This window comes from Ruditapes philippinarum, unplaced genomic scaffold (genome assembly GCF_026571515.1).
Source record: "Ruditapes philippinarum isolate M1 unplaced genomic scaffold, ASM2657151v2 ctg5001_1_1_1_1, whole genome shotgun sequence".
NCBI classification, from domain to species: Eukaryota; Metazoa; Mollusca; class Bivalvia; order Venerida; family Veneridae; genus Ruditapes; species Ruditapes philippinarum.
Window position 1 is genome coordinate 31,195 of NW_026863084.1, and position 25,323 is coordinate 56,517.

At 31.1% G+C, this 25,323-nt stretch overlaps 2 protein-coding genes across 2 annotated transcripts; both read right to left on the bottom strand.

Annotated features, from left to right (window-relative positions):
- Window positions 1–1,936: 1,936 nt before the first annotated feature.
- On the bottom strand, window positions 1,937–5,765 carry LOC132721094 (multiple epidermal growth factor-like domains protein 10). The gene is made up of 2 exons (XM_060705345.1): window positions 5,538–5,765; window positions 1,937–4,164 (listed from the first exon to the last, which is right to left on the bottom strand). Exons 1-2 carry the CDS (start codon window positions 5,581–5,583, stop codon window positions 2,900–2,902), a joined length of 1,311 nt encoding a protein of 436 aa, XP_060561328.1. The 5' UTR covers window positions 5,584–5,765; the 3' UTR covers window positions 1,937–2,899.
- A 4,379-nt stretch (window positions 5,766–10,144) lies between these two features.
- On the bottom strand, window positions 10,145–25,034 carry LOC132721090 (cell death abnormality protein 1-like). Its single transcript, XM_060705338.1, has 9 exons — window positions 23,502–25,034; window positions 20,868–22,397; window positions 20,268–20,385; window positions 19,826–19,872; window positions 19,411–19,542; window positions 12,106–13,788; window positions 10,937–11,039; window positions 10,628–10,674; window positions 10,145–10,278 (listed from the first exon to the last, which is right to left on the bottom strand). Exons 1-9 carry the CDS (start codon window positions 23,545–23,547, stop codon window positions 10,145–10,147), a joined length of 3,840 nt encoding a protein of 1,279 aa, XP_060561321.1. The 5' UTR covers window positions 23,548–25,034.
- Window positions 25,035–25,323: the final 289 nt, after the last annotated feature.

Sequence of the window (25,323 nt, forward strand, 5' to 3'; positions counted from 1 at the left end):
GTGCACCATCCCTCAGCCCCCTTTTACCCTGCTCTCTCAAATCCCCTAATTAGCTTTTGCCATATCAAAAGTGACAGAAATAAGCCACTGAAATGACAAAAAGGGGGGCCCTTTTAAAACAAAAAGGATTGTAACCCCCATAAAAAAAAAAATATTGCGTGCAGGGCTTTCCATTACCTAACGAGTTTTATTGGATTATTCAACACTGATTTATTTTGTCAGGAGACTACCACAAAACATTGTTGAATCAGAATTTAAAAAGAAATGGAAAGAAATCTGCTTACTTCTTGTGTTTATATAAAAAATTAACTAATGGTGCTTAGCAAAAGTTGAGCAGTATACATGAACATAATCGGATTGTCTTAACTGGCTTTTGATACATAGCTATAGATTACAAATAAGGTATGTTGTGTTGTGACTAGACTGTTAATTATGTCGAGTTTCATATCGTTTGACTCACCTTTAATTTTTAGTCATGTGTATATGTTATAGCTCTTATTATCGATGTTGTTTAAAACTCAATTTCAAAAAGGAAAAGAACAGATTGACATTACAACAAGTAGTTCACTGTTTAAAGCTTACAGACTTCTATCTTAGAAAAAAATAAAACAATATTATGTATGTCTTGAATCATTTACTGAACAAAGTACTCAATATCGTAAAGTTTCTAAAGCTACATATTTACTGTCTGTTGACTGTAAATTTATTTTATGGATTGTGAATTACAGAGTACATGGAATGAGAAAAGAACTTGTCACTATATTTTATTGAAAGCGACTGGATTATGCCTATTATTGTCACAAAACCTACGGAAAATACAATCGGAAGATTTTGTTCTGTCAACGTATAATATTTATGTACTAAATTACGTAGACATACTTTATTTAAAATAATAAAAAAAGATCATAATATCATCAAAACTTTTTAAGTTAACTGTTTTTTTCTCTTTTAACTTATATAAACCATTACATCAAATAAAACTTAAAATACTTTAACATGTTTACCTTTCGAGCCTGCCTGTTCATTACGATATTTTTTTCGTCTAAGCAATCTAAAGAATAACATCATAAATCATAGATTTAACCGTGATAATAATTAAAAAATAACAGTTAGTGAAGAAGCTAGAAAATTTCAAATTATAAGATTTTCATCAACAGTTCATTTCGTGCAATAGATAAAACTTTGTTTTTCCTTTACCTTTAACATCCCATACTTTTATTGTATATATTTTTTTTTGTTGGAAAAAGTTCGGTCTAATTGTACATGATTATTTTTTTAAATAATTTTTTTTAAATATTTTATAAAATTTAAAAAAAAATTTTTTATTTGAAATACGTATCTTTTTTATTGTTTTAAAAACTTTACGAAAAAAACATAATTTTGAGATTTGCTTTTTACAGTTTTTTTTTGCAAATTCCAAACCCTTTTTCATACAAACAGGTTCCCCACCCTTATAACCTAGGAAGGCTTTTAACTCCATCTTGTGAATTCTCAGTTTTCAAAATTTCAATATTTTGACCAAACGGGGAAACTTTAAAAAAATTTAAAATAAAATTATTAAAATTAACAATATAAATTAGAAAACATTTTCTGTATCAATGGAATAAAAGATCAGTACGAAGAAAATACTAAATATATAACATATTAATCAAGTAAAATAACTTTTTTTTGTAACTTTGCGTAATATTTGTATTTTGCTTAATTGTTTATTTTTTTATTTCACACTAAAGAAGTTTTACAATTTCAATATCGTTGACAACCTTTAATATTATCTCTATATACCGGTATATTTTGATATGTCATAAAAAATTAGAACTTATCTATACAAATTTATATTCACTGTATGCATTACTTCGATATACCCAATCTTTCCTTTAATATATAAAGATAAGTGCATTAACATCAAATTTAATTTATTTCGTGGAAGTATGAAAAAAATACATACATGCTTAATTTCTTCATATTGAAATAATTATATGATATTTATGTCAACTAATGATAAATGCAACTATTCACGCCAAAGGAAAACTTTTTTTATTCAAATGCTGGTCTGCTGTTTAAAAATGAAATACAAATACTCACTTCTTTGTTCAAGTTTGATTTTGACTTCTGCGTTTAAAATGATAAGAACAAAATAAGTAAAATAAGTAAAAATACCTAAAATGGCTGGGCAAGAATACGAGCATACTCCAGTACTTATGCTGCAACAGGGGCATTCATCCCTGCACAAGCGCTGACAAAGTAATCCCCATCGTCCAGATGGACATATACTACAGTATCCAGTTTCTTTATTGCATTGAAGGCATTTGTCGGACTTGCACGAAATCTGACATGTGTCCCCCCAAAAACCTGGTTGACACATTGAACATACCCCATTCGCCACAGAGCATTGTTCACATCTTGTGCTGTTGCATATATTGGAACAGTCGTTACCCCAATATCCGTTCCTACAGTTTATGCAATATCCAGTATATCTATTACAACCCCATGGGCAAGACTTGCTGCACATATTTTCACAAAACTTACCCCATCTATTAAAACTGCAATTTACACATTCGCCGGACGCAATACGACATTGTGATGGAGAACATGACTTATTACATTTGTTTTGACAGTATGGTCCCCATAATCTATCTTTGCAAGTACCACATACGCCATTGTTCTTACTACAACTTAAACAATGTTGGCTGCAAGTCTTGTTACAGGTGTCATCCCAATAATTAAGCTTGCATGAAGTGCAATAGCCATCACTTTTAAGACACAATGAAGACAAACAACCTTTACCACAAGAATGAGTACAATCGTCTCCCCAAAGACCTGGCTTGCAACTACTACAGTATTCATTGCTTCTATCGCAGCCTAGGGAGGAACAACCTTGACTGCAAGTATAATTACAAAATTAACCCCAAAGTCCTGGCCTACAGTCAGCACAATGACCGTTTGTTCTAGAACAGCTCGTTGAGGAACAGTTGTACATGCAGGTTTTGTTACAATAATCTCCCCAAAGTCCGGCAATGCAGCTGCTACATTTTCCATTACTTTTATTACAGCTTGATGAACAGCCTTGGCTGCATGTCCTGTTACAGATGTCTCCCCAATACTTGCTTTTGCAATAACTGCAATATCCATCACTATGTCTACACGTTGAGTAGTAACAGCCTTCGCCACAAGTGTCCTGACAAAATTCGCCCCAAAGTCCATTCTTGCAGCTGCTGCACTTACCATCATTTCTATTACAGCTTAAGAGCGAACAACCATAGCTACATGTTTCATTACACAATAAACCCCAATGTCCAGACTTGCAAGTACTGCATTGTCCGTTTGATCTAATACAGCTTGAAGAGAAACAGTTGTATATGCATTTGTTGTCACAATTTGCTCCCCAAAGACCGGAAGTGCAGCTACTACAATTTCCATTGCTTTTATCACAGCCTGATGAACAACTTTGACTGCATTCATGTTCACAAAGATTCCCCCAGTATCCATATTTACATCTATAACACCTGTAATTAACACTACATGAGGACGAGTCACAATTTCCAAGTTTACACATTATTGAACAGTTATGTCCAGCAAAGCCAGATTGACATGATGTACATCGTCCATCACTTTTTCCACACTTATCTGACTTACAGTTTCCACAAGTATTTTGACAGGTTTCTCCCCAAAATCCCGCTTTGCACGTCTGACATTCTCCAGATGAGATACTACAAATATCACAATTAATGTCAGAACATTTTTCTTCACAAGAAGTGTTCCAAAATCCGGTTTTACATGTTCGACATTCACCTGTTAGTTTGTCACATATTTTGCAATTTGGAACACACGTGTTGTTACAGAATTCTCCCCATTTATAATCATTACATACTTTGCATGCCCCAGTCGTTTGATAACATTTATCACAATTGACATTACAAGTGTTGTTGCACATTTTACCATACCAGCCATCGGTACACGAATAACAACTTCCATCACTTTTACCGCATGATAGAGAGCTACAATTTTCCGGGCAATTTTTATTACAGTATTCATCCCAATAGCCAGATCTGCAATAACTGCATACCCCTGTTGCTTCATTGCAATAAGATCCACAATTTGTCTCACATGCTGTCTTGCAGTCATCTCCCCAATATCCAGATGGACATGTGCTTTTGACAGTTTCACCTTAATGAATTTAATAAGTTTGATTTTTTTATAGAATATCAAAATATCAGTTAACTGAAATTATTTCTTGTATAAAAGGATGCTAGAGTATATTAATACACAAAAGTTTTTCTTATAGAAATACATGAAGTCTGTTCTGTATTTCATGAATAGATTATAATTTTACTGTCAACATCTGACAACAAATGCTGACATGTTTAAGTGTACTTGATTTTAAATGTTTTTTAAGATATTTATTTTGAACTTACACAACCGTTGTAAACAACCTAACATCATATTAAGAAAGTGCTAGCATATATTTTTTTTATATTGTCTCCCCTCTACAGAAAGTTATTAATCATGTACATAAATTTGACCTAGTCTCGGAGCAGTTAGTTTACAAAGATAATACAAAGACATTAAAGTTATTTTGCTAAATTAAAATGCCCAGAGTTTAATGATTTAACGTAATGCGTAATCATGTAGACGACCTTTACAAAACTTAAATCAAGCCAAATTCAAAATTTGCCCAGCCCTAATGGGCACTTAATATCAAACATAGACTTGAATAAACCAAATAAGTGAAACTTGTATGTTGTCAATTTTGATATTTGGCATGAAGTAATTTTTAGAAGACTGTTGCAAAAGTTATATGTATAAATACAAAGCGTTCGGTCCTTGCTGTCATTAATTTAACACAGACTTTTTTTAAAACAAGATTAAATCTTATGAGAAACTCCAAAAAAAACCCTTACGATATTAGCATGTGTGTAACACATTGTGTGAATTCACATAATTTAACAAAGACGAATACAGAAAACGCGTTAAAATCTTTATTTTCTTAATTTCATTATGTCCTAGATTTAAGATATTTTGTATGTAACATAACATATAGACCTAGTCAAAATTTACATAAAACCATCCCTTCTGATCGAATTTTTCCCCACAAAGGAGGTTACTTGACCTAGACCAATGAATAATTCCTCTGTGTGCCATGTGCCTATGGTACAACACTAGTTAATACAATTGTACCGAATATCCTACTTTTGTTACGAAACACAGATGAGCGGTCTACGGCTATCTTTATTTGATATTTACTACAAGAACATAACATACATGTATGATTTATCAATGTAAATGCATGTTTATAATCTTTTTATTATTTTAAACAAGATTTACATAGACCGCTTATTACTTTGCTGTTCTAGATTAAACCAAAACAAACCTATCATGAAAAATAAAAAGTGTATTATAATAATGTTAATTTTAAAACAGGTATGATACATATTTACCATTTGGTTATTTATCAGATGCAATTAATATTTTAAAACATAATACCTTTTCTGTATATTTATTCATAAATGATATACATGTAAGTTTATTGTTTCACTCACCGAAAACGCATAAAATCAAAAAGAAAACTTCACAGGTAACAGGCATTTTCCTATTTCCTTAGAATAAATGATCCAACTTTTCTTTTCTCCTGTTAATTCTTTGCAATGTCTACATTCAGCAGCTCGTAATGATGATCTGTTTGAAACTTCCTTGTCATTCATTTTTGAAAAAAATCACACGCCCTTGTAATTTTAAAATCATGATGATAAAAGTAACCGGATGGACGCACTTTGTATTATTTATATTTTGAATGTATCGTCGTGAGATTGAGCAAGATATGAAATCTTGATATAAACATGTCATGTTTTACAGTGAATATGCTTCCAGCGTGATGATAACATAATTCGATTTTTTTTTATTTTTGCAAAGCATTATTAAATGCAATATTTTTAGAATGTGACTTTGACTAGCGGTGTAATGAAAACAAGACGGCCATGATGGCCCTGAATCGCTCTCAGAAACAACTGTCTTTCAGTGATAGAAATCATGTTTCAGTTGAACTTGTAAAAAGACAAATCAAGATCAACTTCAACTTGCCTCTCTAGTTATAAAGTTTCCCGACACTGATTGTTTTTTCTTCATATTAAAATTTTGATTTTTTTTTCATTTTCAGCTCAAGCGGCCCCTTAAATGGGACAAATCAAATTAATTTGAGCAAACTTGATAAAAAGAAACATTTAAAAATGCTACAGACAAAGTTTTGTGACCATCTATCCATCAATTTGTGGTAAAAATTGCTTATGACTGTCTTCCGGAATTACGATCTTTCTTAATTTTACTTATCTTAAAAATTTGATAATTACATAATCTCCATAACCAGAAAGTAAACGACTACATAGAGCTGTTTTGATGAAATATATTCAATGAACAGGATAACTTAAACAGGATAAAACAAGTTTACTTTACGGTGGAAAAAAGTTTGATGAAAAAAGTTTCAAAATTACTTTAAAAAAAGTGATTACCAAATTTCAAAAAGTGATTCTGAACAGAAATATTTAAATTGATATAAATAGACAAAAAATAAAAATTACAAAATTAACAAAGTTTCAAAATTTCCTTTTAAAAATCCCAAAAAAACAAATGGACTTAAAAAATTTAGATTTAATATCATTTTCCAACAAAATAACAACTTTAAAAACGGTTTTAAGTTTTAATTTTAATTTGCATACGGGAAAGTTTTTATACCATTAATAATATGTTAAAAGTTTTTTAGATAAAACGTGAAAAAACAAACCCCGATATTTACTAAAATTTTTTTTTTAAAAGTGTGAAATACATTAAATACATGATTCGATTCTATATATAATAGCAGATAGATGTAAAGTATTCAAGTAGCTTTTTGTTTATACTGATAATTTTTAGTTATTGGTTAGAAATATCTTAATTGAGAAACGAGGATAATAAATTTTTACGCGATTTAATTATACTTCATGATTGCGATTTAAATACACGTCAAGATCGGTTAACTGGATTCCACACGTTTCAAATAATATAGCTGTATCTTACATCTTCCCAAACCCGTTGTTTGAAAAGTGTACTGTCAATAATATTATTAGAGATTAGTCATTCTTGTTTGCGACGCCGGTGAGCGGCGTCGTCTCTTATGGACTGCCTTTTTTGGCCCAGAGAAGGAGCTATTATTATTAGCAGTAAATGTCATATTGTGTTAATTAGTTTTATTTTGATTCATAAGAATCAAGTAAACAAATATGTTGTTATATTTGTGTTTAATAACTTTATGTTTAAAGCTTGTGCATCGTAATATTATTTTCATGAAATTGCAGACTCAGTTTAACATCTTGTCTCGTAGCTTTATTGGCAATACAAAAAGTCGGATTTCGAATATCGTTGTGGTCTACATTGATGGTAATTTTATTCTTTTTCATTTTTTTGTTATTGATCTTATGGTTTAGAACTGTTCATTATTAAAGAGATAATGTGTAGCCGGCCGTATAGATCAGTTGGTCTTTTGACAGTCATGGGTTCGAGTCATGGTCAGGCAGTTTCAGTCAGGGTTTACAAGTGTTTTTTCAACTGACACATGTTTTATTAATTTAACAGATTGTATTAAATTTGAAATGAACAAATACAGTATTGTATGCATTATACTTTTAGATCTACAAAATGCATTTGATACAGTTGATTCAAGCATTTGCCATAGGTAATGACATTCTTATATGGTTCAAATCTTATCTCTGAAAGACAGCAGCTGGTGGATGTGGCTGGTACTCATTCTACTACTGCTCAGAGACCTCTTTGATGCCAACCATATGTCAATGACATGTCTACAACCCTAAGCAATAAGCTTTTACTGATTATTCAGGTATCCTTGTATCTGATAAATTAAATCTGAAGAAATTAAGTCTTATGGCAAGAGTCTTATTAGTGATTGGTTAATTGGTTATCAATTGTCTGTTTTGTTATATTTTTGTGGTCCTTGGGATCATTGATGCCAGCACTATTACGTGTTGAGAAATTAGTACCGCTCAAGCCGGTGCTAGGGGGCGTGAGGCATGTTGCAAGTATTCATTATCCCTCATGTACAGACTCAATCAAACCATGTCTGAAATTCTCTTGTATTTTGTTGTGATTAGTGCTTCCGAGGGATCACTTTGTTTCCAGATTTTTGCATCTTTGAAAGACAGAGTCTATTCTTCTTTTTTTTTTTGGGGGGGGGGGGGGTTCAAGTGTCAACTTAAACAGGGTCCTAGCATCTAGGTCATGTGTAATGGTACTGATATAAAGTACACATCTTTTGTTAATATTTAGGTGCAATTCTTGATCAAATATATTCTATGCATCGCCTTTGATGCTTTGCATCAATGCGTTTTTTGTATAATATTGTAGTTCTTACAGGACGGGGATAAGTCGTTTTAAAAAATGTGTATATATGAACGTAGTATAATAAAGTGGTTTTATTATAGTGCTTATTTTCGTATATAATGTTCCAATACCAGCTTGTTTTTAAATATAAATTTTAAATTTAAAAAAATTTTAACAAAAAATGTGTAAGGGGTCACGGGTTATTGGGATGATATGGGATTTAAAATAACTAGACATGTTTATTCGGGGACTAAATTTCATGTTAAAACAATATTAAAATGTGATTGGCAGATGTTCGGGCTAAAAAAAAAAAAACATATACAAAAAAAAAGGGAAAAGGGAAGGTGCATTGCAGGTAAACATTATAAATACCCAATGGTCGTAAATATACAGTGGGTTTGTCAAATCTTTTTAAAAAATACGTTAATAAAATTTCACCGGGCCTATTGTTGAAATGAAACAGATTTTAAATTTTTTTAAAAACGATGACCTTAAACAAAAAAAGAAAAAAAACCCAAAATAACGTGCAAGTAAAAAAATTTTCTGAAACATATCAAAATTAGAAAAATTTTTTTAAAAATTGTATAAAAATAAAACGGTTGAAAGTTAAATTTTAAGTAATCCCTTTAAAAGTAGACCATAAATAATTCACCATGAAAAAAACATTTAAAAAATATTTGAAAAACTCAAATAAACAACACAAGCAAACATTTGTATTTAATAGAGGAGAAAAAAAACAAGAAAAAGCTTAAACATATATCTCGATATATTGTCGCCTCGGCGTCGACCCACTCACTCAACCCCCTTTACTCACTCCTTTTCATCACTCCTCACTCCCTTTAAACCCCCTCACTCCCTACCGTCACTCACCCCCCGTCAAAAAAGTGACCCCCCCCCCGAGTAAATTAGACTGCCGAGTGTTTTGATGTTCTTTCTTTTTGTATATAAAAAAAATAAAAAAACGTTCCTGTCGTTAAAATTTAAAACCCCAAAAAAAAAGATGTCCGAGCATCTGAAATTTTATTTTTCTATGTTATCTTTCCCCGTGTAAAAAAAGTAAATTAGAAAAAAAAAACCAAACCTGACAGTCAGCAAAAGTGAGGCGGGGAAATAAAAATGCACTCCCCGTTAGCATTGTGAACGTTTCAAAATAAAATCCCAAATTGATGCAAATATAGCATTGATACATCAAATAAATCACAAACAAAATGTAATAGTTGATTGGAATTATAACACTAGCATAGTTAAGGCACTTGTTTGACTTGAAAAATACATATTCTTTAAAGGGATACTCAGGCAAATTTATGACCAAAAAAATCTATACATTTCGCGTTTGTAGGGAAACCATGGAAGCTACAATGACAGATATTGTGGATATTGTAGTATTGAAACAAGTCTAGGCTATTCATTTGGAATGTTCTGAAACGTTTCTAGAGTTCACTGTGACATCTATTGTGAAATCTTGACACTCTAACCTGACCCGCGTGGGTCAAGTTAGGAAATCACCATTTCATTCTTTATAAGGAGAAAAGTAATGTTCCTGTGACTTCTTTGTGTATTCATAAGAGGACATTTACAGAATAATGAATGAAAAATTCAAAACGTAGAAATAAAAATATTGCCTGTGTCTCCCTTTAAAAATGCTTAGATAACCTAGTTCGTCCATTCATACAAACAAAAGCTGTAAGAAAACTATCTAAAAGTTAATTTCTAGTTTTAGAGTAAAATTTGTAATTAGTTTTCAAAACATGAGAGTGAATAGTGAATGTTTTACGCGTATTTTTTATTTTCTTATTGATTCATAAACGTGATCTGTTGGTAGTTCACTAAGATCAGATTCAGCGAAATTGATGTACACTGGATCTTGTCTTATTGTCGATGGAGGTGGATTGTTTGTCATTTCCGTTGATGTTGTACCTTCACAAATAACAAAAAAGTATATATGAAAATTAATATATCGTACATATATCGGTTTGTGTTACCTGGCCTTTGATACATAGATACAGATTACAAATAAGGTTTGTGTGGTTAGACTGGCCGTTATGTCAAGTTTCATATCTTTGACCTCTAATTTATATAAATTATATATATTATAACTCTTATTATCGATGTTTGTTTCCAAACACAATTTCAATAAGGAAAAGACAAAAAATACAAGTAGTTCATTGTTAAAGGTTTACACACTTTTATCTTAGAAAAGAAATTACTACATTTTTGAATCATCATCAGTACATCAGATATAGTTTAATACAATTTAACATTTTACCTTTCGAACTTGCCTGTTCATTTTGATATTTCTTTCGTCTAAGCAATCTAAAATATAACATCATAAATCAGAGATTGTAATCGTCATAATCAATGAAACAAAACATTATTGAATAAAAAGTGAAATTTTAAGTTTACATTGATAAATATTTATCTGGAAACGAATTTAGATCTATTTTGTACATGAGTTTGCATTTTCTTATGATCTATAGATAAAGCAAAACTGCGTATTCCTAATTATTTATGGTTTTCAAGAAAATTTTTGTAAAAAATTTATATTAGATTTGCTAAACAATTAATACATAATTACATGTATTTTGTGGCAATTACAACAGCAATCATAACAAAACAGACGACCACAGCCACTATTAATGTGAGCGCGTGTACGCCTTCTTGTGATGATTCGTCAGTGTCTGTAAAATATTCAATATGACAAACGTAGTTGAAACATAAATAGTAAAATAAAATTATTGAACATTGAACAACTATAAATTAAAATAACATATTCTGTATCAATGGGAACAATATATCAGTACGAAGAAAACACTTAATTGTATAACATATTAATCAAGTAAAATAACTTATTGTTTTGTAACTTTGAGTAAAATATTTTGATTTCATACACACGAAATTTTTACAAATTTCTCTATTGTTGGCAACCTTTAGTATTTTCTCTTGATATATATTTCGATCTTAATTCTATGAAAATTTAGAACATATCTATACAAAATGTTTACTTCGATATCGCCACTCTTCTGTAGCAAAGAAAATGTCAGTAAAATATCGCTGTCAAATAAATTCATATTTAAGGGAAACTAGAAGCTTCAACTGAATATATCTCCAGCTACACAATATGTCTTTGAATTATAGACCAGTTTCTTTAGAAAAAAATATTCACATATGTTGTTAAAAGATTCAACAATTTCAACTTCAGTACGAAAATATTATAATAAACCAAAGGATGAGTGTCTATCATTTTAAAAAAAATAACGTTTTTTTAGACACATTTAATTTTGAATTCCAAATTTTTCTAAATGTTCTATAGTTAAGAAAGTGTTACGTTATTATTTAAATATAAAAATAAGTGAATTATAATCAAAGTTAATTAATTTCGTGCAAGTATGAAAATAAAACATGTACATGTATTCTCTAAATATTCATATTGAAATCAATAGATTTATGAAAATTATGTTAAATAATGATTAATGCAACTATTCACGTGAAAGGATTTTTTTTTTCATTTAAAAAGTTGTCCTGCTGCTAGAATAAAATACTAATACTCACTATTTTGTTCAAGTTTGATTTTGACTGTAAGTATCATGTCAGTTCATCTTCCGAAATGAATAATTAATTTAGGCATTTGATTAGGTACTCGTGATATCTACGCTTAAAGTAAGAACAAATAATAAGAACAAAACACATAAACACTTGAAAATGGTATTCCCTGATTTATTATTGAAAACCTTATAAACAAAATACCTGAAATGGCTGGACATGAATACAAGCATGCTCCAGTTCTTATGCTGCAACATGGGCATTCATCTCTACACATGCCCTGACAAAGTAATCCCCATCGTCCCGATGGACAAATACTGCAGTATCCAGTCTCTTTATTGCATCGAAGGCATTTGTCAGACTTGCATAAAAACTGACATGTGCTTCCCCAAAAACCTGGCTGACACACTGTACATAATCCATTCGTGAATGAGCATTGTTCACATCTTGAGATGTTGCATATATTGGAACAGTCGTTACCCCAATACCCGTTTCTACAGTTAATGCAATATCCAGTATGTCTATTACAGCCCCATGGACAGGACTTGTTGCACACATTTTCACAAAACTTACCCCATCTGTTAAAAGTGCAATTCATACATTCGCCGGACGCAATATTACATTGCGTAGGAAAGCACGATCGATTACATTCGTTTTGACAGTATGGTCCCCATAATCTATCTTTGCAAGTATCACATACTCCATTGTTCTTACCACAAATTGAACATTGTTGGCTGCAAGTCTTGTTACAGTTGTCACCCCAATAATTAAGTTTGCATGAACTGCAATAACCATCACTTTTCCTACACGATGAATACAAACAACCCCGACCACAAGAATCAACACAATCGTCTCCCCAAAGTCCAGACTTGCAACTACTACAGTATCCATTGCTTCTATTGCAACCTAGGGAAGAACAACCTTGGTTGCAAGTATTATTACAAAATAAACCCCAGTACCCGGCAATGCAACTGCTACATTTTCCATTACTTTTAGCACAATCTGATAAACAACTTTGGCTGCATATCTTGTTACAAATGTCTCCCCAATATTTGCTTTTGCAAGAACTGCAATATCCATCGCTTTGTCTACATGTTGAATAGTAACAGCCTTCGCCGCAAGTGTCCTGACAAAATTCGCCCCAAAGTCCATTCTTGCAGCTATTGCACTTACCATCGTTTCTTTTACAGCTTAAAGGAGAACAATTTTGGCTACATGTTTCGTTGCACAATAAACCCCAGAGCCCGGACTTGCAACTATAACACTGGCCATTTGATTTAATACAGCTTGACGAGGAACACTTGTACATGCAGGTTTCGTTACAAGTAGCTCCCCATAGTCCGGCAATGCAGCTGCTACAATTTCCATTGCTTTTATCACAGTCTGATGAACAATTTTGACTGCATTTATGCTCACAAATATTTCCCCAATATCCAAATTTACATGTATTACATTCATAATTTTGACGATTTACACCACATGTGTAGGAGTTGTACGAACTACAATTTTCAAAGTTACAGAGAAGTGAACAGTTATATCCGCCATATCCAGATTGACAAGATGTACATCGTCCATCACTTTTACCGCATTTATCTAATGCACACTTTCCACAGGATTTCTGACAGTTCTCTCCCCAAAATCCAGATTTACATGCTTGACATATTCCTGATGAAAAACTACAAATATTACAATTTGTATCAGAACAAACTTGTTCACATGAAGAATTCCAATATCCTTTCTTACATGTCAAACATTCACCTGTTAATTTGTCACATGTTTTGCAATTCGGAGAGCATGTGTTGCCACAGAACTCACCCCAGTAACCATCATTGCATATTGAACATGCCCCAGTCGTTTGATGACATTTCTTACAGTTGATATTACACATATTTTAGTTTTACCTACCCACCATCAGGGAAAAGGAAATTTCAAAACCCCCATCATGGGTTGATTTCAATCTCTAAACACCAAAATAAACCCCCAAAAAAAATACCGACCCCTTTTTCCCGGTTTTTTTATAAAATGCAGGTCGACAATTTGTTTTACATATTTCTTGGCAGTCAGTTCCCCATTTGCCATTCGGACATGCACTGTCGACATGTTTTTCTAAGGAAAAGGAGAATAATGATAAGTTTGTTACCTTCTATGATCATAATAATTTTCAAAATGCCTAAGAACATAAAAATTGCATTTTCAACATTATATAAAATAAAGCACTTAAACTGGAAAAAAAATAAAAGGCAGAAAAATACTTATAATAAACTAATCTTACGCACTCATTCAAATTAGGAATAAGCGTATCTACGAGTGAGAATACTGTTTTTCGAAATTCACAAGATGAAATAAAATTACAGCTTACACAACAAACAAACAAATTGTCTTTTTATTTTATGCTTGAAAACAAGTAAAAACAAAATTTCTTTGATATTAACTTTAATACTAAAATCTGTTTTCCCCAATGTTAGCCTCTATAAGTCGAATTTCTTATAAAATACAAGAAGTCTAGGGCTGAAAAATAAGTTCGACAATCAACGTTAAATGGCGATGTTATTATTCATATTATTCAAATAATATTAATGATCGTTTGTTTTAATAATGATAACAAACATTTCTAGTAGGAGAAAAAAGTCAAACCATCCATTCATATTACTGTTACTAACGGCGAACCTGGCTCTTGAAATATAAGCGGCGCCATTTTTAAAACTTGTGTATTTCACGGGAGGAAAGTAATTGTGTTTGATTCAGAGGGATATCATTTGTATTTGTTAGTCATACATCTTTTAAGAAGAAAGAAAACTTATTTGAGGATTGTTAAAGACAACAAATAAGTGTTAACAGATGTGTAAGCATTCAAAAAGCGGATAGAAATTTGAAAAAATGGAATTTTTGAAAGGGTGCCTGACGAACGCTGGGTGGTTACTTATTCTTCGGGCTGATGTCTGTCATTGCTTTTCAATATGCCCAAATGTCATCAACAGCAGTTTTGCATGTAGAAGGAATTGTTTTTTTCAGACTGTAGAAATAAAACAAAAATTAAAAGACGATATTTGGTGTTTGATAATTTGAATTGAAGTAAGTTTTCTTCTTTTTATTATTTTTGAAATTTAAGTTATTTATCAATTTCAGCTTTGCTTTCTCTAAACAGCCCTGACAATGTCATAATTGTCAACAATAATAAAAGTGAGGTACTGCATGGGGAAAATCTTTTAAAAAGTAATCTCATCATTGAAAAGTGTGAAATTATATTTTGATAATTTTCACTGTGAAATTATCAAATATAATGTTCACGGATAAATCAGCAATCTACTGAAAAACATAAATTAAAAGTTTTATATTTACTCACCGAATAAACTTAAAACCAAAATTGAAAATACACAGAACACATTCATTTTTTTCTAAAACATGTTTAAAGAAAATACTGCAATATTATTCTATCCTTATAGTCTAGTAACTTCAGTAGTTGAACATTTCGCATCGATCTGTGTACTTTGCTTCCTTTTCATTCAGTTTTAAAAGAATCACGTGAAAACAATACATGAGAAAGTTTAATCAATTGACATCAATTGAATTTCTTTAAATTGTGATTGCACGATCATGCAATTGCCATTTCACGATATGAAGTTAAGAGGCACCAATGACAAGTTTAATAATGAGGAAGCTATTAACAGAAAAAAAAAATGTCGCCTGTTTTGTTTGATTAAGGATGTATATAGACATGTAGGGTTTATTGCAAACTATCGCCCATGCTACATTGTACCGCCTTGAGAAGAATCCAACATTTTCATCTGATGTTTGTACAATTTAGAATTGAAAAAACAAAACAACAACCCCCCCCCCCCCCCCAAAAAAAAAAAACAAAAAAAAAACAAAAACAAAATAGGCAGATGTTTTGGGTCTTTTACACTTAATGTTTAAAAGGAACAAAAAATAAATAAAAAAATGACTATTTTTTTTTTTTTTGCGCCAAAAATGTTTTAAGAAATAATGAGAGCTTCCATATTTCTAGGAAAACTCCGAACGGTGTATATACGATTGAAATACATGTATTTAAGTTTCTATGCAATTTATAATCACAACTTCTCTGTAATTAAAGAAATCAAAAACTTAGATAATTTTACGAACTCTTAAAAGATACACACCAAATATTTGTCTTACACCTTTGATTTTTGGTTGCAAAATTTTTCGTTTATTTGATTAAACAGAAAAGAAATGAGAGCAAAGCTCTGCTTTATAAACAATTTTTATATGATTACAATTTTTACGGTCATTTGAAAGTTACACTGATCCAAACTATATGTGGTAATGACAAAAAGAGGATGCAAATGCCAAACAACAGGGCAACAACTGCCGTTGGCCGTCCATATATGACAGAAAGAGGAAATACAAGGGATTTTTGGATTGTAAATATTTAAGCATCGTGAACCAGATAATATCGTTTATTTTTTCTTTGCTGTAATTGAAGTAATACGATTTAAAAAAAAACTTTTTACGCGGATGGATTTTAAGGATAGAGGCGGCATTTTAACTGCTTTCACGTTAGATTTTTTATTCTTATCTTTAGTAATAATAATAATATTCTAATTTATTTCAGAAATTGCCAGTTGCATATTGTTCGTATATTTCATCGTGCCATTTATGATACATGCTATGGATACTATCATAATAACATCAAACCATTTAATCGTTGATTCTTCTTTATATTATATGTTGTTACAATTTCTTGAGTTTAAGAAAGTCATGTTAGTGTTTGAGTGTTTTGCTATTGGTTATATATATCGGATCTCGGAAATAAACTAAAAGGGAAAAAAAAGAAACCTAAGTGTATTATATTATGCATTTTAATCGCTTAAGAATGAACTCTTTATTCCATCCAAAACGGATTTTATAACATTATCTGAGTCTTAATATGTGCTGTAATGCATTTATATTTCACATATTAGTATCTCGTGGCGACGACATAGTATCTCGTGATCTCGTGGTCACGACTTAGTAACTTGTGTCCACGACATTGTATCTCGTGCGCATGGGATAAATAAAAACACACACATGTCAAATCTGTGCCACCGTAGTTTTAAACTAATCGTGATTGACGTTTTCCTAAATAAACAGTATCAGATAATTGAATTTGCGTAAAGCATATTCTACATATACTTAAATTCGTATCGATAGCCATTGACAAAATTTTGTCACACCTTAAACAAACCATTAAAACCTTTTTTTGTCTTCTTGATTTTGTGTTGGAATGATAGTGTGTTATTGTGTGCAGTATCTTATTCTTAATTTGTTACTCAACTTACATATATACGAAGTATCAGCCAGTGAAATATAATGACAAAACTAGTAAATATGCAATTTAGTCTTAAGAAATGAGCCGTGTCACGACTAAACCAACATAATGGGTTTGCGACCAGCATGGATCCAGACCAGCCTGCGCATCCGTGCAGTCTGATCAGGATCCATGCTGTTTGCTATCAGTTTCTCTACTTGTTATAGGGTTTGTAAGCAACCAGCATGGATCCTGATCAGACTGCGAGGATGCGCAGGCTGGTCTGGATTCATGCTTGTCGCAAACCCATTATGTTGGTTTTGTCGTGACACGGCTCAAATTTAAAAAGTAAAGATCAACAAGGGAGAAAGCAACGTTCATTGTACGCGTCACAAATTGTATCTACTTTCAGACATATAGAAATTGTATCCGGTTATACCAAAGTAAGACTTTAACTTAAATCTTTCGTATGTAGTGTTTATCATTTGAGTATAGTTATTGTTAGTTTTTTAGAACAATGAAATACCAATTTAGTTTGTTCTTATTAATACTGTATAACCTTTATATACAAAATGTAATTATTTTCCTTCCTTAACGAAAGCTTCCGTAACCACTATAAAATATATTGAGTGTTGTAATTGTTTTACCATAAATATATTTCTAACCTAAATAATGATGAAATAAAAGTGTTAAAAACGATTACTAGTAGTTCTTATTTTGGGTTGCCGTAATGATGTATACCTTTTATTTCAATTACTTTTAATCAAAATGATAAATGTTTGAGTATGCTGAACTGTAAACACATCATAGGTAATATTCCTATCAGTTAAAAGTTGATCCAAACTTTAACCAATTATAAAAGTTTAATATTAAACAACTTGAAAAAAAAGTTTTCGTTTGTTTTCATTTAAATTAATCTGATATGTTTATACCCGCCCTTCCAGCGGATGTCTTATTCGTATTAACTATTCCTTAAATGAATAATCGAATATCTTAAAATCGTTACATGTCCCGTTTTATAAATTATGCCGAATGTTTACTAGTTTCTTTGCTGAAGCATCTGTGAACGTTGAAGTGTTCCAATATTAATGCATCTAATATTAGATTCTTCATAGGTATCATGATTTTTTCTTTATGTTTAAGTATTCACTCCAAACAGGTATACAAAGTTTCAGTCTCCCGATCCAAACTTTAAAGTTATTTTCATAGTCTTTTATGTTTACTATAAATACAATAGAATATTGCAGAACCGAGATGTTTGCGCAGAACAAAATTTCGAATTGAAAGGTATTTTTTTTAGCATTGGAATCAAAGCATGTCAGAAGGGTCAAGGCCAGGTTAAAACGGAGCATGGGGTAGCACAAGGACTTTTTTCCGCCTCAGAACTTCTTTTCAATAGACGCCTTGTGAGTTGACGCGTTCTCATGCTGCAATTTGACATTGGCCAACCCTGTTGCGGGCCTTCGTTTTCAAAGCGTTTATTTAGATTTTGAAGAACGTTTGTCTTTTAAAATTAATAAGCAAAAGGAAATAATAATCATACATCTTTATTTATCATGACTAACAAACAAAAACATTTCAATAACAATTATAATGCTCATAATGTTCCTATTACTTTTCTATTTTCTATGGAAGCAATATATGCATATAACGCATATAACATGATACATTACAAGTATTCATATCTTCTATATCTTTTAATGTGATACAACATAAACAATATCGATCGTTCAATACGTGGAATAGGATTTCTGTTAAATCTTCCTGTTTGAATTTTTAGGGGTATGCCACTCATTCTTAATTTACAAAAATAACATCTAAATCATTTTGGTAAAATATCTAAATAGTTCTCGTATTCAAATGCAAACATGGCATCTTTATAAAATGTAACTGGAAACTAAATCAGCAGAGTAAATCTTAAAAATGCCCAAAAATTATTGTAGATTTTTACAGATTACAACACGTAAATTTCATAATCTTAAATTGATACTGTACACTCTCTTTTTATCTACATGTATTTTGTACAAGAATTTTGCAAATTAGTCATGAAAACATTACTTAAACACAAATCATTAGTGCAGTATTACCACGACAAAGACATTTTAAATGGCTAAGGAAAATAAAAATAAAATGGTAAATATTTAATATGCTCTAGAACTATTGTTATAAATAAAGCAGAGCTTGTTAAATTTAGATTTGGATGTAGTTTGAGCCCAGAGTACACTTGATAGCAATTTGTCAATGGCTTAATTTTTCATAGACGTGTTCTGATGGTATTCCACTTTGGTTTGAGTCAATGACATTTATGTACATTCGATGTTGTCTAACTGTCGGTGAAGATTGGTTGTTTGTCATTTCCGTTGACGCTTTTGTACCTTTGCAAATAAACAAAATGAAAATTAAAAAAAAAGATTATTTTACAATATAATATGTCTATGTTATTGCTTTGTCAGTTTTATTTTTAAAATAGATAAGAAAATGTTGAGTTACTTCAGGTATTTAATTATATAAAACTTACTAACATATATATATATATATATATGTTAGTTTTGTCATGACGCGGCTCATATATCTTAGAATAAATCATAGTTAGGGCTCAATGTGGCTCCAGATACCAATATAATCAATTATGCATCAAACAAGTACTGTAACCATTACCTTTCGGTTCTTCCTGTTCCTTTTGATTTTTCTTTCTCTGCTTCAATCTACATTATAAAATTATAAACTGTATATCAACAAACATTGTATTATATATAAACAAACAAACAAATAAACAAAGACATAAAAAGCAGCCACCAAGAAGATGATAAGTAAACTATCTGTAACAAATAAACAATTCAAATGTTTTTATTCGTGACATTTCTTTCCTTTCAATGTATTAACCTTTTTTTATTATAACAAATACTATGTTTATTTTTTTGTGAAATTTCATTGTACATAGTGATTATGATTTATTAACAAAAAAAAATTTAATTTATAAAATTAAAAAATTTAAGTGTATAATTATATTCTGTTAAGATTGGTTTACAAAATAGTTTGATATTATATTTTGTACAATAAAAATAATATTCAGATTTTACAAACAATATAACATTATTACCTGTATCTGGTAGCAGCGTTTACTGCAACAACGACTGCAGTTATAACAATACAGACGACAGCAATAGCCACTATAATTGTGAGCACGTGTTTCCCCTGTTGTGATAGTTTGTCAGCGTCTGTAACACGTTTAAATATATTCAGAAAAATATCAACATAATTCAAACTAAATAAAGCCAGCTAAAATTAATACGATACACAATAAATACATAAAACTTTTGTTAAATGTATTAGAATAAAGCCCTCTTAATGCAAACATTAAAAGTGCTTTTTAAAATAATTGTGTAAAATTAATGCCACTAACTGATACAGTGAATTTAAGTTAATACATGGTTTTTATTTAGTTTTTTTTTAGAAAAATCAAATATAGCTGTTTTTAAATAATATACATTTACTTATTTTCCTTGTATTAATTTGTTTTTGTCTTGTTTGACTCTGAGCGCGTGTTTTTCTATAATTGTGTATCATTGATATTCTGCAGTCTAGACACATCACTCGTGATATCAGTGCAAATGATACTGGTTACAACATAAATGCATCACAAGCAAACGTTAATATCACTAACTAATCTGCCGATTGTCAAATAATATAAAGGAAGTACCTGAAATGTCTGGACATGAAAATGTGCATGCGCCATTACTTATGTTGCAACATTTGCACCCATCCATGCACATGCTCTGACACAAATGTCCCCATCGTCCCGGAGAACATTTACTGCAATCCCCAGTGTCTTTGTAGCATTGAATGCATGTTTCAGACTTACATGTAGAATGACAGTTCTGACCCCAAAAGCCTTGCTTACATATGAAACAAAACCCATTCGTAATTGAGCATTGTTCACACCTTGAGTTGTTACACATATTTTCACAATAGTTACCCCAATATCCGTTTCTACATGCTTGGCAATATCCAGTATCTTTATAGCAATTGTGAGAACATGATGTGTTGCACACACTTTTACAAACCTTTCCCCAACTGTTTAAGCTACATTCCAAGCATTCGCCGGAATCTACACTGCATTTAGAAGATGAACAAGAACGACTACATTTGTTCTCACATGACATTCCCCAAAATGCACTTCTGCATACAATACACACGCCAGTATTCTCATCACAGTTTAAACAATTTGTATTACATGTGTTGTTACAGCTATCTCCCCAATAATCACTCTTGCATTTGCTGCACTTTCCATTGTACCTGTCACACAAAGAAAAGCAACCTTTGCTGCAAGTTTCATTACAAAACATACCCCAGAATCCTGGCTTACACGTGTTACATTGCCCGTTGGATCTTAAACAACTTGAAGATGAACAGTTGTGCATGCATGTTTCGTTACAATTTTCTCCCCAGAATCCAGGAATGCAACTGCTACAATACCCGTTGCTTTTATCGCAGCTTGATAAGCAGTTTTCACTGCATTTATATTTACAAATGTTTCCCCAGTATCCGGTTTTGCATTTATAACATCCATAATTTACACTACATGAGTACGTGTTGCAGTTTCTAAGATCATTACATAGTACTGAGCAGTTCTGCCCGGCAAATTCAGACTTGCAGGTCGCGCATCGTCCATCACTGCGACCACACTTACCCGACAGGCAATTTCCACAACTTTTCAGGCAGTTTTCTCCCCAAAATCCTGATGTACACGCTTGACATGCTCCTGAAAGTTTACTACAAATATCACAATTCGGGACAGAACATCTTTCTTCACAAGACATGTTCCAGTAACCAATTTTACATATCTCACAATAACCTGTTAATTTGTCACATATTTGACAATTCGGAACACACGCTTTTTCACAGAATTTTCCCCACTTACCATCGTTACATTTTGTACATTCACCATCTGTTTGTTGACATTTTGCACAATTCTTATCACACGTATTGTTGCACGTATTACCATACCAACCATCAATACAATTATAACAAATTCCGTCACTTTGACGACACGATGTATGCCTACAATTTTTCGGACAATCTTTATTACAGTAGTCATCCCAATAACCAGTGCTACAATATCTACATACTCCTGTTTTCTCATTACATGATATTCCACAGTTTATCTCACATGTTTCTTGGCAATATTTTCCCCAGTTTCCTCTTGTACATGCACTGTCCACATGCTTGCCTAAACGAAAAATATAAATTTATTTGATATATGTTTTCTTCTCATTTTGTGAAGACAGAAAAAATGCACATTTACAAAAACTAAATGTGAATAAAAATGAATGGAGGAGGAAATTTAACACAAAATATGTATTTGAAAGTTTTTTCAATAAAAATTGATACTTTAAAAAATATATGCAAGATAAAATAGGTGTTAATAAGACCATTCCATATCCAAATTCAATATGCAAATGGTGTCAAATATAAAACAACGTCTTTAAAGCATATATAAACTTTTATATAAGAATTTAGATACCATATAGCAAGGTGAATTAAAAATAATCACAAAATCATAAGATATCTTTATTGAAATTGTAAAGTAAAAATGAAATTAATAGATAACTATTCTTGAGTTAACAAAGGTAATTCGATATGATATGGTATGTTATGAACAATTTACACTTCCATTTATTCAAACAATAAGAACAAAATTAAATCAAACTTTAAGCAACACATAAGGTAAATCGAATAATGCATGAAAACAATTTTAGCGTATATATTATGTTTGTATTTGTCGTTTTACAACTACATTGGGATATTTTGAGAATTCCAAATTATACGATTTGGATTCCACACCTGAACTACCTAATACTTAACTGAAATATGCTTTTGAAATATTAAGATCTAACATTGACTGTGCATAACGTAGATAATGAAGTAAAGTAAGGAATTGAATCCATTTTAATTATTTAAAGAACAGAGTGGGAGAATGGTCAACGAGACAAGTGTAAAAAGATCTAGAATTAATTTCAACAAGTCTGCAAAATAACGATCAAATAAAAGAACGGCCAACATAAATCAACTGTCTATAACAAAACAAAAACAAGCAAAATGATAAAAATGTATGTAATCAAAATACTAACAATCTTCAAAATGAAAATAAATTTAAACACGAGACAATTATACCTATAACAAAAGCGTCTATTTCAGACTCAGTATGTATAAAACTAAGTTATAATTAATCAATTTACTAAAATGAGAATTTAGAAGAACATTAATTCTATACTGCTCAATTACCTGTTATTTTAAACATTGCAAATACAAATTAAATTGAAATCTAACTCACCGAAAAGGCACAAACCTAGAACTAAATATACAAAGAGAAAATACATTTCGTCTATTCTTTTCTGCCACTATAACGTTTTATCTTTCTCTGTCCGGAGAGTCCAGACACTGGAACTTCCGCCTTCAGCATCTTGACTTCCTTGTTGTTCAATTTTAAAAGAATCACGCGTAGATCCCTTCACGTGATTTATGAATAATAACGTCCAAAGAAAAAAAAGAAAGAAAAGAATTGACGCATGAACACACTATTGTTAATTGATATTTCATGATTATTATGAAGTTAAGATGCACGAGTACAGGGCAAAAGAGGAAGACATGATTTTACCCACAATTGTGTCTCGGTCACGTTTTGCTATATAAATAAATTAAATATTTTGTCTTTGTTTGTGATTTAAGTGTTTCTTAACATACATGGGGAAATTGCTTTTGTTGTAAAATTAATTTTTAAGTATCATTCGTTTGTTGGTCAAGCTATTTCTATTAAAACAAACCATACAATGTAAATAACTCACAAATTATAAGTAAATTAACAAATATTCGCCTATTAATTTTCCAATACCTATGGATCCTTTATTAATTCTATGTAAGTGCAACTTGAATAACGAATTAAGAAGAAGTTATTTATAGATATGTTTATGGCTTATATAATTATGTCATTCTCCTCAGACGTTTATCACTTTGATGTTGTAAATTTTATAGCAAAAAACTGCGTCTTTGTCCGGCTTGTTTGTAGAAACATTTTAAAACCGCTCATTTTTATTTACCATAAGCGTAATTTTGCCGCATTATGATAAAATCTAAGATATTCTAAGGTGAATATATTTTGTTACGTTTCTTTTATGTTTATGAAAGTCATATAAGTATTATTTATATTGGAATGTGCAGTATTCTTGCATAAAGTGATACATTCAGATGCATTACCGATAGGATTCTGTTTTTTTTTTTCTATTCTTTTGTCACATTAGTGTTATTTGTGAAGTGTGGCGGCTGAAAAAATAGTCTACCCGTAAATTTAATCAAAGATGTTATATTTTCGGTCCGTGAAGATTATTATTGTGTATACATGTAATAAGTCGGTGCTAGGGGGCTTGGACGGGAACTTGAACTTTCCAGTACCGTCCATGAGCAAGCTCAATCAAAGCGAGCCTGCAACATTTTCAATTTTGCCGTATTGTGCTTTCTTTAGAGATTCTGTTTTTTCTCTATTTCATACTATATTCAGTAAAAATAAAAACACAGAGATCAATGACACCATTTCGAAAAAAGCTAGACGGGAATTTCTTTTTCATATAACATAAAAAAATCAATCAAATATCATGTAAAGTTTACACATGAGTAAATATTTCTTTCAATTCTATTTTACTACATAGTAAAAGTACCGTATTTGATTGCATAGTCCAAATGAGAAGAACACGACAACTACTTTTGTTTTTGTTAAAGCAGCAACCTTATGAACAATTTCTACCAAAAAGCTATAGAGAAGTTCATTCATTTTAGTAATTACCTTATAAGTACTTTTTTCATCGGGCTTAATATTATGCGATAATTGTTTAAAAAGGTACCTTTTTCTGCGGCGACGTCAACCTTGCATGGACATGTTTTATTTTTTGCGGTTCTACGTTCAATTTTTAAAGTAAACCATTTACGTCATATTTATTTGACAGTGTTTACTTCCTGTTTCAAAGTTAACTGATAATCAGTCTGATTTGTTGTCGTAGCTATAATCGTTTGTAAATTCTCTTTTAGGCGCTAGATTCCTCACTTTTCTAATTCTAATTATCAGATTAGTGGATTACAATACATAGACCCCCTGACCTGTTTAA

What these genes read in the sequence shown, in the direction of transcription:
- LOC132721094 (XM_060705345.1), bottom strand. Translation starts at nt 5,583, where the DNA reads ATGCCTGTTACCTGTGAAGTTTTCTTTTTGATTTTATGCGTTTTCG. An exon ending in TTTGATTTTATGCGTTTTCG is followed by an intron (nt 4,165 to 5,537) that starts GTGAGTGAAACA and finishes AAATTCATTAAG; the next exon opens with GTGAAACTGTCAAAAGCACA.
- LOC132721090 (XM_060705338.1), bottom strand. Translation starts at nt 23,547, where the DNA reads ATGTATTTTCTCTTTGTATATTTAGTTCTAGGTTTGTGCCTTTTCG. An exon ending in TTCATGTCCAGACATTTCAG is followed by an intron (nt 20,386 to 20,867) that starts GTACTTCCTTTA and finishes AACGTGTTACAG; the next exon opens with ACGCTGACAAACTATCACAA. An exon ending in TGAACAGGCAAGTTCGAAAG is followed by an intron (nt 10,279 to 10,627) that starts GTAAAATGTTAA and finishes TTATTTGTGAAG; the next exon opens with GTACAACATCAACGGAAATG.